Here is a 13587-nt window from a genome sequence, read left to right as displayed (position 1 = left end):
ACCGTTTATACATTATTTTCCACTATAGTATTAACAGTTCATCAATTTAATTCTTAATTGACTTATTGAAATAGGAATATTCTAATAGAATACATTTTGTAGTGTTTGCTTAGTAAAAACATAATTTATTAACACATTTAAGTCGCGAATAAACTCAAGCTACCAACTTGTGTACATAAACTATTTAATTAATCACGGATAGAAACAAAAGTTTGGCTATGGCTGCCTACCCCTGTTCCTTCAATTTATTCATGTTCAAGGTACATAAAAGCTTTCTCAGAAAATCTACGGGTCCACCAAAAGTTTTAGAGACCATTCACTAATGTGCTTCCGCTTATTTCTATCCATAATGATTGTCAAATCATTTATAAATGTATGCATGAAATTTGGAGGTTTAAAAAAAAAAAGACACTTAAATTCATTGATTTCTATTTTGGCAAAACAATGGGTAGCTTTTTGCGTAGGATATTTTTTTAATATGTCTGTGTTTAATTCTTGCATGGATCAAAACGAGAAATAACAAAATTGAATGTCCCTAGAATATTTGTTTCATGGGTATTATTACCAAAGTGTTATTATTTAACCAAATATTTTTTGTTTCTGGAAGTTTGGTTGTTTACATATACTATTAAAGTGTGATTGCAGTGTAAGAATTGGCAGATGGGTCCTAGGGTAAAAAAAGAGCCCTGCTCTTACAAAACAGGGCTTTATGCATGTGTGTAAAGTGTCATCCCAGATGAGCCTGTGCTGTCCGTAAAGGCTAATCAGGGAAGCACTTTCCGCACAAACTGTTTTTTTTTCGAGGAACATTTTTCCTTTGAACGAAAAATAAAACAAAGCGGAAAGTGCCATACTAGATTAGCCCGTTCAGATGGCACAGGCTAAAATCCAAGACGACACTTTATGAACGTGCATTAAGATCAGTTTTCTGAGGATCAGAACATGTCCTACCTCTTCATCACCCCTGTCACCCTGCAGTTGTCGGCCCACCTCGGTTATGAACTCCATTATCTCCATAATAAGCGTGTTCAGCTGATGGGGGAGAAAACAGAAGAGATTAGATGCTGCCAAAAAAATATGTATGCCAATGAAATATAAATTTATCGACAAAATAATCCAATCATCACACTGGGCATTTAGATCTTCAAGAGCATGTGTGTTATGATGAAAAGACATTGTTTGAAACATTTTATATACCAGGCGCTGTCCTGACATCCCTAAGAACTTAAGGGTACTTAGCAGGTACTCTGCACACATGGTTTAACTAAAGATATATAGTATTTAATTTTAAAAAAAGTATTGTAAATGGCTTAAACCTTAGTTGACAAAGTACGCAAAACAGTAGTAACAACTCAGTCGTTTTTCTCAGAAACAACGTCAGTGCTGTATAGGAAAAATCGCTTTCCCTCTCACATATGGAAAACTGCAACACCCCTTGGCACTTTTTTATACTAGACTAGAGGCTACAAGTCAGTATGTTTTTTGCATTTATCTTCCCTGATTGTGGAGCATCAATTAGATGTCCTATAAGAACAACACAAAATTTCCCTAAGAATCTCTCTGCATACAGGCCCGGCCACTTATCTCTGTGTTGTCGGATATGGTGTCCAGAGGTCATGGATTTGATCCCCATTACCCGAGCCTTCTTTAGATTACGCAAACGACACCAATATTTGTTCTATCCAGTAAACAGGCTCAAGAGTGTTTCAATAATAAAAAAATAGGTTTAACCCATTTATGCCCAGCGGACTCTGCCATCCTTCTAAATTGGATCAATTCATTTTCAAATTAGGGATGTCCGGTATATATATTTTTAATTTTAGAATATTTCTCACAGAAATTCCTTTAAGCAAACAGCGCAGACCCTGATGTGACGTCGCATTATGCGGTGTCGCATCTGGGTCCATGCTGTTTGCCAAGGCCTTTTTTTCTAGACGCTAGGCATAAATGGATTAAACTAAACTCTGGGCCCTGGTACTCACCTTGCCCTGCATGTCCCCTGCCTGGAACAGCTTGAGTTCACGTGATTGCTTGCTGCTCAGCTCATTCCTCACTGCCTCCTCCAGTTGGCTCTCCTCCTGAGGCGCCTGGATTGGGGGCAGCTTCTCTGTGGGCGGCTTCTGAATACAAACCACAGAAGTTTAACCCGTCACAACTTAGATCAGTGTTTTGATGTGTTTGTAGTCCCTTAGAAACCTAAATTAAAGACCCTTCTAACTAGATTTAAGTTTTAAAGGTTTCATTTCCAAGCCTTAGATACTGATGAGCAGCAAACAGCATCAAACCTGAACAGACTGCAAGTTACTGACAGGCTGTTCTGAGTTTATGCTGGTTGCAAAAGCCATTTTCACTTGGCTTCTTATGGGTGAAAAGTTCATGTGAAACACATGTAAACACAAGCAATTTTTGCACCTTTATTTTAAACCTATTTATTGTAGCTCATTTTTTATTGTATTGTTGCATAGAAAGCCTAAGGTCTATTTGAAACACTCTTGAGTCAAATTCCTGGGATTGAACCAGTACTTGGTGTTTATGGGGAAAATCTGAAGAACTCTCCCATATTGGGGCTCCAACTGGTGACCTCCCTTATGCTAGGTGGACACTACATCCACTTCACCACTGCGATCTTTATTAGCAACAAACATAAGATAATCTCATTAAAACTGTCAGATGCCCCAGTAATGGTTAGTGTGGGCGGCTGCTGAATACAAAAGTCGGCATGCATTTTGACATGTTTGAAGGTCCTTAGAAAGTACATGTAAAAGCCTTCCTAAATAGATTCAAGTTTAAAAGGCTTCATCTCAAACCCTAAGATAATGATGATAAGCAAAACAGTATAAAATTACTCCCAGGCTGTTCTGGTTTGATGCTGTTTCATTTTCACGTTGCTTCTAAGCGAGAAAGAGGCATTGTTTAAGCGTGGTATTTTTAAAGGAGTAACCTAAAATTAAACAAACCTGTTCTAAGTATCTTGCCTTCACTTGCTTGGGCTTAGGTTTCACGCTTGTCTTTTGATTTGGTGATTCTTTGGGTTCAATAGTCTCCTGGAGTGCTTGTTGGGCTTGGGGTTGCTTTTCACTGGTCTCCGTCTTAACTGGCTTAGCTGGTTTTGTTGATTTGACGTCAGAAACTGGAACTGTACCTGGAGGTCTTGCCTTCTGCAAGTATTGTTATAAATTTAAGAACTGTAGACATTAAAGGGGCCTTTTCACAGATTTTGGCATTTTTTAACTTATTCATTAAATGCTTTATATCGATAAATGTAAACATTGGATCGTAAAAGCTCCAGTAAAAAATCAAGAATAAAATTAAAAAAAGGAAAAGAATATTGCCCGGACCAGGTTTCGAACCAGTGACCCCTGGAGTCCTGAAGTAAAAACGCTTTAGCCTACTGAGCTATTCCGCCAAGTACATATACATGAAGTATTTTATACCTTATATAAGCAATCTTCATAGTTTCACAAAATATCATAACTCAAACGAAAATTTGCGAATCTGAAACAACTTTTTTCAATTTTGTCAATTTACCAAAGCGTGAAAAGATCCCTTTAAAAAGCATTAGTCATAGCTCAGTTTTTACAGGATTTGATTATGAATAAAAAAAATTCAAATAGGCATTTAAAATGAGAGTAATGTTTATTTGAAGTAGAAAAAAGGAGATGCATTTTTTTCTTAAATAGAGATTCAAAGGGGACTCTATATATAAGACTCTATATATAAAATAGGGGAAAATAGTGGGATATTTTTAAAATCAGAAATACAGGAACATGAAATATCATGTGAAACAGAAACAAAGATGGTATCAATTGTTATGTTTGAAATGAGTAAAGAGGGTATTTTTTTTCTGAAATAAAGTATCAAAGGTTGTTATCTTTATATATATGGAAAAAGGAGAAAATTATTTCTTTATTTCTGAAAGATAAGAAAAAGAGTGATATGTTTGTAAAGTTCATGATCTGAAATAGTGAACAATATGGATAGTTTTTTAATCTAAAATAGAGAAAAGGAGAGGAAGCTTTGTCTAAAACAGGGGAATATAGAATGCAATTATTTGATATTAAGCAACAGTGGGGAAATTATACGTGAAAAAGGGTAGAATATACACTACAGATCGCCGGGTATTGGGAATTTTCGCCCGAAATTCAGTCAAATTAGAGTTCATTACCTCGATGTTCTGGTCCACTTTTGGCGCATGAGCCAGCATGGGATGCGCATCATGGTCCATCATGCGAAGATCTGAAATCTCTCGGAACGCTTCGCTTAGTTTCATCTCTGTTTCGGCCAGCGTACGCTTCAGGTTCTCACATCTGCTCTTCCATTTCTGTACCTCCTTTTCTAAAGCAGCTATCATCTCCTATGGAATATAGAAACTGGTATGGTCTCCAATTAAATGTAAACATGTGTTATTAAATTCCTTTATATAACAAAACTCAAATAATGGGGTTTTGTCCACTATAAAATGAAAGCTGCATGACAGGATTCGTGTATCTAATGGCCCAACAATTTATAGACTTTAAGTTGACATCACTTCTTTATAACTTCACCATGTGTTGCAAATATTGGTGTAGTTCAATATTATGTGTATTTTATCTTCATAATTAATATGTGTTTTTATGTTGGTGGTAATAGAACGTTTGAATGATTGTCCAATGTGACAACAGAACGTAGGTACCAATGTCCAGGATGTCAAAATAACGTAGTAACCAATTTATGTCTGTGTCAAAAACAGCATAATAACCGTTACACATCGTCATAAATGTTCGGGATTCTAAAACTAATAACCTATAGATGGATGGACAGATGGCCATAAGAACTTAAAATAATTTATGTGTTTCTACTAACATCGCCAAAAAGGGTATTAAGGTGTGTTAAACTAAATAATAACATGCTCTAATCCTACAAATATCCTTTGCATGCTTTATCATGAGTTAATTTGATTTAATTTAAAATTAACTCAATTGAGTACGATGAAACATAGCACAATGACAGCACAATTTATAATTATCTACTGAACTATGCAAAAATGATAGAAACCTCAACCTGTCATACAAAAAAAGGGTTTAGTGTTGGCACCAAAAAATAAAGGTCGGTAGGGTGAGTGGAAACAAACAACGCTCATTTGTACGCCTTAAACTTGTCCTTCTCAGAAGCAAAGTGAAAATGGCTATGGGCAACTCGCAGTCTGTTCATGTTTTTTATGCTGTTTGCTGCTCATCAGTATGAACAGGTTGGAGATGAAGCCTTAAAAACTTAAATATCATAAGAAATGTCTGTAATTGACTTGAACTTTCTGAGGGACTACAAGTCAAAATACGTATCTAAGTGGAAAAGGGTTAAACAAGCGAGACACAATATACGCACCTGGTTGAGATCTCCTACTGCAGGACTTCCCGTTTCCTGTTCTTGACCAACCTCATCGACCTCATGAGGACTCTCCAGCGAAATATCAGCAGCTGTTGTCGCTTTCGGAAACTGCACATGCGGCTTCGAACTGAAATCGAAGAAACAGTCATAACGATGCGCGTTTTGAAATGGTTAGCCAGTTTTTTTATAACTTAACAATTTGAACTATCTTGAAGCCGTTTTCAACTTATGAGCAAACTAACAAGCAAGACATCTTTTTTAATTGGAGAAGTCTTGCCTCTTTTAATAAGATGATAATAGGTGTATCATATAATTATGTACTGTACAATATCCACAAAATGCACCCCTACTGATATTAGTATTTTGTTAGGCATAGAACTATATTTATTTACAATTGAGTTTTGTTTGACTGAGTGTTTAACAATTGTTGTTATATTATTTATAACATTGTCAGAGATGCATTAATTTTACCCACGTCCTTAACATTCAATTTCTATGGCCGCCATTTTGCAATTTTCAAAGCCTTGAGATGAAACTGTTCTGCCATGTTTTTTAATACATCAATGTTATTAGTCTAGTATTTAAATACATTTGGTAAATTGTCAACCGTGGTCGGTATGTGTTAAATCAATCATTTATGTCAAATCATTTTATAAATTAGCCATTATCTGTTGAAACTGATTAAGAAGTTTCAGTGGATGAACAGTTTCCTTCTGATTTCTGAAAATGAACGTATATATGCAATATTTGTTCCGAAGGTTTATTTTAATGGTATAAATTATAAAAGTCACATGAATACTAAAAGCTTTGAATAGTTGGTACAATATTTCGAAAAAATGAAGTCAACAAAAAAAATCAATGTCCCTTAAAGCATATGCCAACGTTTCAACGCAAGATGTGTTATGGTAACATAGATTTAAAAAGATACAAAATGCTCGTTTTTATTTTTGTGTGGAGCACTCCATTCCATTTTAATTTCCCGCAACGATATCTATTCATACGACACACGAACATTAACTTGGCACATGGAATGTGTTTAATATAATGTTCCGCAAAACACAATTATGATCATTTTGTATCTTGTTAAATGTATATTAGCAGACCACAGCTGGCGTTGAATTTTTTTATGTGTAAACTTTTTTTTCAAAATATTGTTCGAAATATTTGTTGATTTTGAAGGTTTATGGGCTTGTAAGACGTACGCGGCTCTTTGTCGGTCGTTCCGTAGAGTGTGTAAGCTTTTCACGAGTTTGTCGTTTTCCGCCTCAATATTCTCGATGTAGTTTTTCTGTTAATGAGATCAAATGCAGCACATCAGCGCAGAGAATATCTGTGTAATTTCTAATAACTTTTGAAAACTTTTATTTTTTTTAAGGAACATATTGATTAACCCATTTTTGCCTAGCATCTAGAAAAAAAGGCCTTGGCAAACAGAGTAGACCCTGATGAGAAGCCGCATGATGCGGCGTCTCATCTGGGTCTGCGCTGTTTGCTTGAAGGAATTTTTGTAAGAAATATTATAAATATAGAAATAAATATACTAGACATCCCTAATTTTGGAAATAAATTGATCCAATTTAGAAGGATGGGAGAGTCCACTAGGCATAAATGGGTAGACCTTATTTTGCTACAATCATACATGTTTGGCCTAGACCAGGATCCCAAAAATCACAAATCATTGAAGTTCTATCAATTTTTTTGAAGTTAACGCTTAGTCCAAGTAATAACAGTTTTCTGTGACTGACTTTGCATTTAAACATATAAAAAAAGAGTTATTAACAGTAACCAAACTTTAAAGTTATGTCTTATTTCAATGATGAATTTCTCTTAATTTGTGTTGTAATGACAGAAGTAAATAAATGAACATGAATGTGCAAATCTTAAAAAATAAAAAGGCCAAATAGTTAATGTTAAGAAGTGAAACTCCAGCTTCTAGAACAGTTTTGCATTCTCATTATATACATTTAGTTAGTCCTTTATTTAAGGCAAGTGACCAAGTGCAAAAACAGTACAAAACAGCACAATACAAAACAACATAAACACATAAGAATAAAGCTGGGGTCACCGCCTTGGAACGATCAATGCAAAGAATTGGGGTTTAAACTGGTTTTAGAGCGCTCAACCTATCACTTGGCCCAGCAATATTTATGATACATATAAGTGTAAATCAAATTTAAGCTCATAGCATTGCAACTCAAATTAAACAATAATAAAATTCCAGATTTTCAACGTTACTAAAAGTTCTGACAAAGGACACAGATCTGTAATCAAAGAAGGTGTCATATTGTCAATACTGCTTGATGATCGCATACATGCCATGGTCATTACCTTCTCAATTAACTCCATCATCAACTCCTCCTTCTCCTCAGCCAGGTTGGAAAACGCCTGAAACAGAAAGAATAGCAATAATGTAAATATGAGCAGCGCTCTGAGAAAACTGGGCATAATGCATGTGCGTAAAGTGTCGTCCCAGATTAGCCTGTGCAGTCCGCACAGGCTAATCAGGGACGACACTTTCCGCTTTTATGGTATTTTTTAGTTTCAAGGTAGTCCCTTCTTACCAAAAATCAAGTTAGGGCAGAAAGTGTTGTCCGTGATTAGCCTGTGCTGACTGCACAGGCTAATCTGGGACGACACTTTACGCACATGCATTATGCCCAGTTTTCTCAGAACAATTATGTACGAAAACACTTTACACATTATTAACATTCAACAATTTGGAAAACAATTAACATGGTATAAGTGGCTCTACCTTTCTGAGCAAGGCCTTTTGTATAAACCATACGGACTAAAATACATGATCCGTTTCTCAAGCTAAGGAACGGTGACCTTAACACCGGCCTTAACATTGATCCAACTAGGCCAAAATGCAATCCGAATTAAAATCGTCGTAACAACAACAATTAAGCTGATTTTTAGCACCATACCTCCACCCCAACTTATTTGTTTTTAACGAAACTAGTTTTCTATCTTAACCCATTTACGCCTAGTGTCTAGAAAAAAGGCCGTGGCAAACAGCGTAGACCCAGATGAGACGCCGCATGATGCGGCGTCTCATCAGGTTCTGTGCTGTTTACTTAAAGGAATTTCCGTAAGAAATATTCTAAATATATAAATAAATATACTAGCCATCCCTAATTTTGGAAATAAATTGATCCAATTTAGGAGGATGGGAGAGTCCACAAGGCTTAAATGGGTTAGGTTACAGTACGTTAGCAGTGCTGTCTCCAAATACAATGTCAATATTGGTCTCAGTATAAGCTTTCGATACCAAACGTTGCATCTAGATTGGTCAATAAAAGTTAGAGTTATTAACCATAAATCACATGTTGTCGTATTTGAAGGTGTAGTGGCATCGACCTGTAGCCGATTTGCCCCAAATGCAGTCCTTATCTAGTTCTACATGCAAGCTACGTACAAAAAAACTTCCAGTGCTATATGTTCATCTTGCTACATCCACATGTTCATCGTTATCGGTCACTCCATAATAAATAAATTGACTTGGGACCACTACTATGACGCTGCTCTAAATTCCCAAATCTTCGTTGAAACCCTGGAAAACATGGCAAATGTATATGATCTCGGCCCTACCTCTCTCAAGCCATCCATAGCTTCCTGATAGGTTCTGATCTGGGTCCGAAGCATTGCTGGGTCGCTAGCCATCTTTTTAACGGGTGTTTCTGGCTCTTCAATCTGTATAAGAAACAATTTAAAGACATAACTCTTAATTGGACTAAGATATCGTAGTCATTAATTTATTTTGAGCACAAACACCATATACGTGGTCAATAAAAAAACAGAAAAATATTTCACTGAAATGTTTTATCAGCCATATTGTCTAGTATTTTTGAACTCTTTCCTTGACCTCTTACCAGTTGTTAATTGGCTTTGTCTGAAACCTCATTGACATTTGAGACGCTTGATATTTTGTCACATAAGCATGATTGTCTGAAAGGTTTTGCAGAGCCTGTGGCGTGATTAAAATTGATTACCTTTGTAAGAAGTTTGGCAATGGATCGTTTTGCAGAGTCTGCGAGATGCTTCACAGTAAACTACATTAGCACAAAATTTGGAAATGGATTGTTTGATGGTTTCTTACCTTTGCATGAAGTTTGGAAATAGATTGCTTTGCAAAGCCTGCAACATGCTTACAATTAATTACCTTTGCAAGAAGTTTGGAAATGGATTGTTTGAGGGTTTCAGGTGCTTGCGGTGGTTCAACTCCCTTTACGTGCGTTTCTTCCTTGAGTAACTGTCCATGAAGCTGACGGATCATCTAAAACAAAGAAACAACAACATTGTATGTGTAGCTGATATGCTGAAGTGATTTATTTACATTTTATAGAGTTATGACATGCACTGAAGAACTTGTTTCATTCTACTCACAACAGGCTATTATTGTTGTATGTGTAGGTTGATTTTGCTATTATATGCTGCAGTGTTTTGTTTTCAGTCTTGTGACTTGCAAAAAGATACCATATGACATTTAATTTCAATATCATATGGTACTTATTTGCGCCAATGGAGCGATATAACATATGTCAAACCATATTTATGATGGGAATCGTCTGCCTCCATGATTCTACACTTGCGCTTAACACGTGTTCGTTCGTTCAGTGCATTAATTATATGTGTCTGTATGTTTGTAGTTAATACAAGTTTTCAGATTTTTATATGAAGGTGCTACTCGACGACCTTGCTGTTAATCCAGAACTTTATTCTTAGATTTGATCGAGATTCCAACTTTTAAACCAATTGTTTGACTCATGAAACGCGAATTCTCAAGGCTTAAAAGACAGGGAAGTATGGTGTCAAGTCAAATGTATTTAACATATACTCACAATATTTAATGTAAGCATTTAACTTAAATGAAAGATCTATAAATAAGCTTATAGGTCTTTGTCTAGCAATTACTAGAACTCGAAAAAAACACAGTATTTTCGATGATTGGGTGTTGTTTGGTGAAATAGTATTTGGACTTGTTTTTCTAAATACTCGGAACGAGGATTGCTTATTTAAAGTATAAAATACGTCTGATATTCTATCAGGAAGGATGACCGAGTGGTCAAAGTGGTAGACTTTTTACCAGAACTCCATGGGTCAGTGGTTCGAGCCCTGCTGAGAGTTATCTTTTTTTTAAATTTTGTTCTTGATTTTTTACTGGAGCTTTTAAGATCAAATCTTTACAATATAAAGCATTTTAATGACAAACTTCAAAACATGCAAAAATCTGTGAAAAGGCCCCTTACAGAATATTAGAACAAACAACTGAACTCTGAACACACCTGCTGGGCATTGCTAAGGTCGTTCTCATATTTGCTTTGACGATAACGGAGAGCAGCGAGATCTTGGGCCATGTCGTTGTTTTCTGCAGTCAGCTTCTGTGCGATTTCTTTCTTCTCTCTCAATTCTGCACTTAAACTGAAAGGTAAAGTGAGATTGATGGCTGAAACGTACTTAAGTGGCATCATAGTTTGAGCATTACAAAAGGGGAAAGCAAGGCTGGACATTATCAGGCGCCTGAATGCAAAAAAGTGGATAAACCGGATGCAAAAAAATGTAATGGAAAAAATGGAGAGAGAAAAAATGGAAATTAGTTAAAATTTTAACTAGTCAAAATCCACTAAAATTGACTAAAGGGATTAGCCTAAATTAAATAAAGCCAAACATTAGCTATACCTCCTATATATTAGGTTAAATCGTGTTTGTCCTTTGCACACAGGGTATTGGTTGCCCGTCGATAGTGATTACTTGCGAATAGTGATAACCTGTAGATAGTGATAACCTGTAGATAGTGATAACCTGTAGATAGTGACAACGTAAGTATAGTGATAACCTGCGGATAGTGATAACGCAAGTATAGTGATAACCTGCGTATCTTGATAACGTGAGTATAGTAATTAACTGTAGATAGTGATAACATGAGTATAGTGATAACCTGTAGATAGTGATAACGTGAGTATAGTGAAAACCTGCGGATCGTGATAACGTGAGAATAGTAATAACCTGCGGATAGTGATAATGTGAGTATAGTGATAACCTGCGGATCCTGATAACGTGAGTATAGTAATAACCTGCGGATCGTGATAACGCAAGTATAGTGATTACCTGCGGATCGTGAAAGCCTGCTTGTCCAGCTGATCAAACAAATTTTGCATCTTCTTCGAGATCGCCAGCATCTCTAGAACATGCGGTATCAGATGACGTAATCATACAATGAGTCGTGTTCTGAGAAAACTGGGCATAATGCATGTGCGTAATGTGTCGTCCCAGATGAGCCTGTACAACCCGCACAGGCTAATCAAAAACGACACTTTCCGCTTTTATGGTATTTTTAGTTTAAATGAAGTCACTCCTTACCGTTAATTAAGTTAAGGCAAAAAGTGTCATCCATGATAAGCCTGTGCGGACTGCACAGGCTTATCTGGGATGACACTTTACGCACATGCATTAAGCCCAGTTTTCTCAGAACGCGGCTCATTTCAACGGCTATTCTCGACATACTTCTAATTCATGTGGGTCAGTTTTGCCAGCAGTAACTAGCAAAGTATGTGAACTAAGTTGTAGATAGCAGGTAGAGCCAGTAGATTTAGTTCACTGACTGTCGTAATATGAATCAAATACTTTAATAATCGGCTAAATAAACAAACAGACATACAACAACTAAACAAACAAACAAACAAAAGACACAATAAATAAGTAAACAAGTATCCAAGGATTTGAGGTGAATCATTTCAAGTATTCAACAAAAGCTAACGTGTGTAATTATTTACCGATGAATATTCAACCATGTGTTATAATTCAACTTTGAGAATCTAATCATGTTTTATGATATACCACCTACGATGTAAAAACGTGTTTTTAACTTTGTGTTATTATTCAACCCTGAGTTTTAAATCACATGTTATCATTCATCAATGAATACGTAGCACTGTATTAGCATTTACCAACCTGTATGTAAAAGTATATTGTTGTTCACCACCTAGTATGTAACCATATGTTGTTATTCACCACCGAGTATGTAACCATTTGTTGTTGTCCACCACCGAGTATGTAACCATATGTTGTTGTCCACCACCGAGTATGTAGCCATGTGTTGTTGTCCAACACCGAGTATGTAGCCATGTGTTGTTATTCACCACCGAGTATGTAACCATATGTTGTTATTCACCACCGAGTATGTAACCATACGTTGTTGTCCATCACCGTGTATGTAACCATATGTTGTTATTCACCACCGAGTATGTAACCATGTGTTGTTGTCCACCACCGAGTATGTAACCATATATTGTTGTTCACCACCAAGTATGTAAACATATGATGTTGTTCACCACCGAGTATGTAACCATGTGTTGTTATTCACCACCGAGTATGTAATCATGTGTTGTTATTCACCACCGAGTATGTAGCTATGTGTTGTTATTCACCACCGAGTATGTAAGCATGTGTTGTTATTCATAACCGAGTATGTACCATGTGTTGCTATTCATCACAGAGTATGTAACTATATGTTGTTTTTCACCACTGATTATGTAACTATATGTTGTTATTCACCTTCCACTATGTAACCATGTGTAGTTATTCACCACCGAGTATGTTACCACGTGTTTTTATTCACCACTGATTATGTAACTTTGTGTTGTTATTCAACTCCGAGTATGTAACTATGTGTTGTTGTTCACCACCGAGTATGTAACTATGTGTTTTTATTCACCACCGAATATGTAACTATGTGTTGTTATTCACCACCGAATATGTAACTATGTGTTGTTATTCACCACCGAGTATGTGGCTATGTGGTGTTATTCACCATCGAATAATTATTTTTATGTAACTGTGTGTTGTTATTCACCACCGAGTATGTTAGCATTGTAAGCATGTGTAGTTATTCACAAATGATATAAGTCCCCAGGATTGACAATTTTCTGCTGTTATTATAATTATAATTATTATCATTATTATTATTATTATTATTATTATTAGAAATAGTAGGAGTAGTAGTAGTAGTAGTAGTAGTAGTAGTAGTAGTAGTAGTAGTAGTAGTAGTAGTAGTAGTGGTAGTAGTGGTAGTAGTAGTTGATGTTGTTGTGATAATAGTATTAGAAGAAGTAGTAGTATTAGTAGTATTTAAAGTATTATTATTATTAATATTATTATTATTATTGGTAGAAGTAGTAGAAGTAGTAGTAGCAGAAGTAGTAGAAGTAGTAGTAGCAGTAGCAG

At 35.9% G+C, this 13587-nt stretch overlaps 1 protein-coding gene across 4 annotated transcripts in view; it reads right to left on the bottom strand.

The window, feature by feature from the left end:
• Positions 1–13587, bottom strand: part of LOC127872724 (uncharacterized) — a 224225-nt gene that overhangs the window by 53915 nt on the left and 156723 nt on the right. For all 4 annotated transcript variants that reach the window (XM_052416083.1, XM_052416081.1, XM_052416082.1 and 1 more), the window contains 11 exons: positions 11473–11545; positions 10650–10785; positions 9527–9640; positions 8956–9057; positions 7693–7749; positions 6567–6652; positions 5362–5491; positions 4166–4354; positions 2958–3158; positions 1983–2120; positions 952–1032 (listed from right to left, as the gene is read on the bottom strand). In XM_052416083.1, the coding sequence (XP_052272043.1) occupies positions 952–1032; positions 1983–2120; positions 2958–3158; positions 4166–4354; positions 5362–5491; positions 6567–6652; positions 7693–7749; positions 8956–9057; positions 9527–9640; positions 10650–10785; positions 11473–11545 (1307 nt within the window). The remainder of the gene's footprint in view (positions 1–951; positions 1033–1982; positions 2121–2957; positions 3159–4165; positions 4355–5361; positions 5492–6566; positions 6653–7692; positions 7750–8955; positions 9058–9526; positions 9641–10649; positions 10786–11472; positions 11546–13587) is intronic.

Source organism: Dreissena polymorpha, chromosome 3 (genome assembly GCF_020536995.1).
Source record: "Dreissena polymorpha isolate Duluth1 chromosome 3, UMN_Dpol_1.0, whole genome shotgun sequence".
NCBI classification, from domain to species: domain Eukaryota; kingdom Metazoa; phylum Mollusca; class Bivalvia; order Myida; family Dreissenidae; genus Dreissena; species Dreissena polymorpha.
The sequence above is the reverse complement of the archived record's forward strand: the minus strand, read 5'-3'. Positions and strand labels throughout refer to the sequence as shown.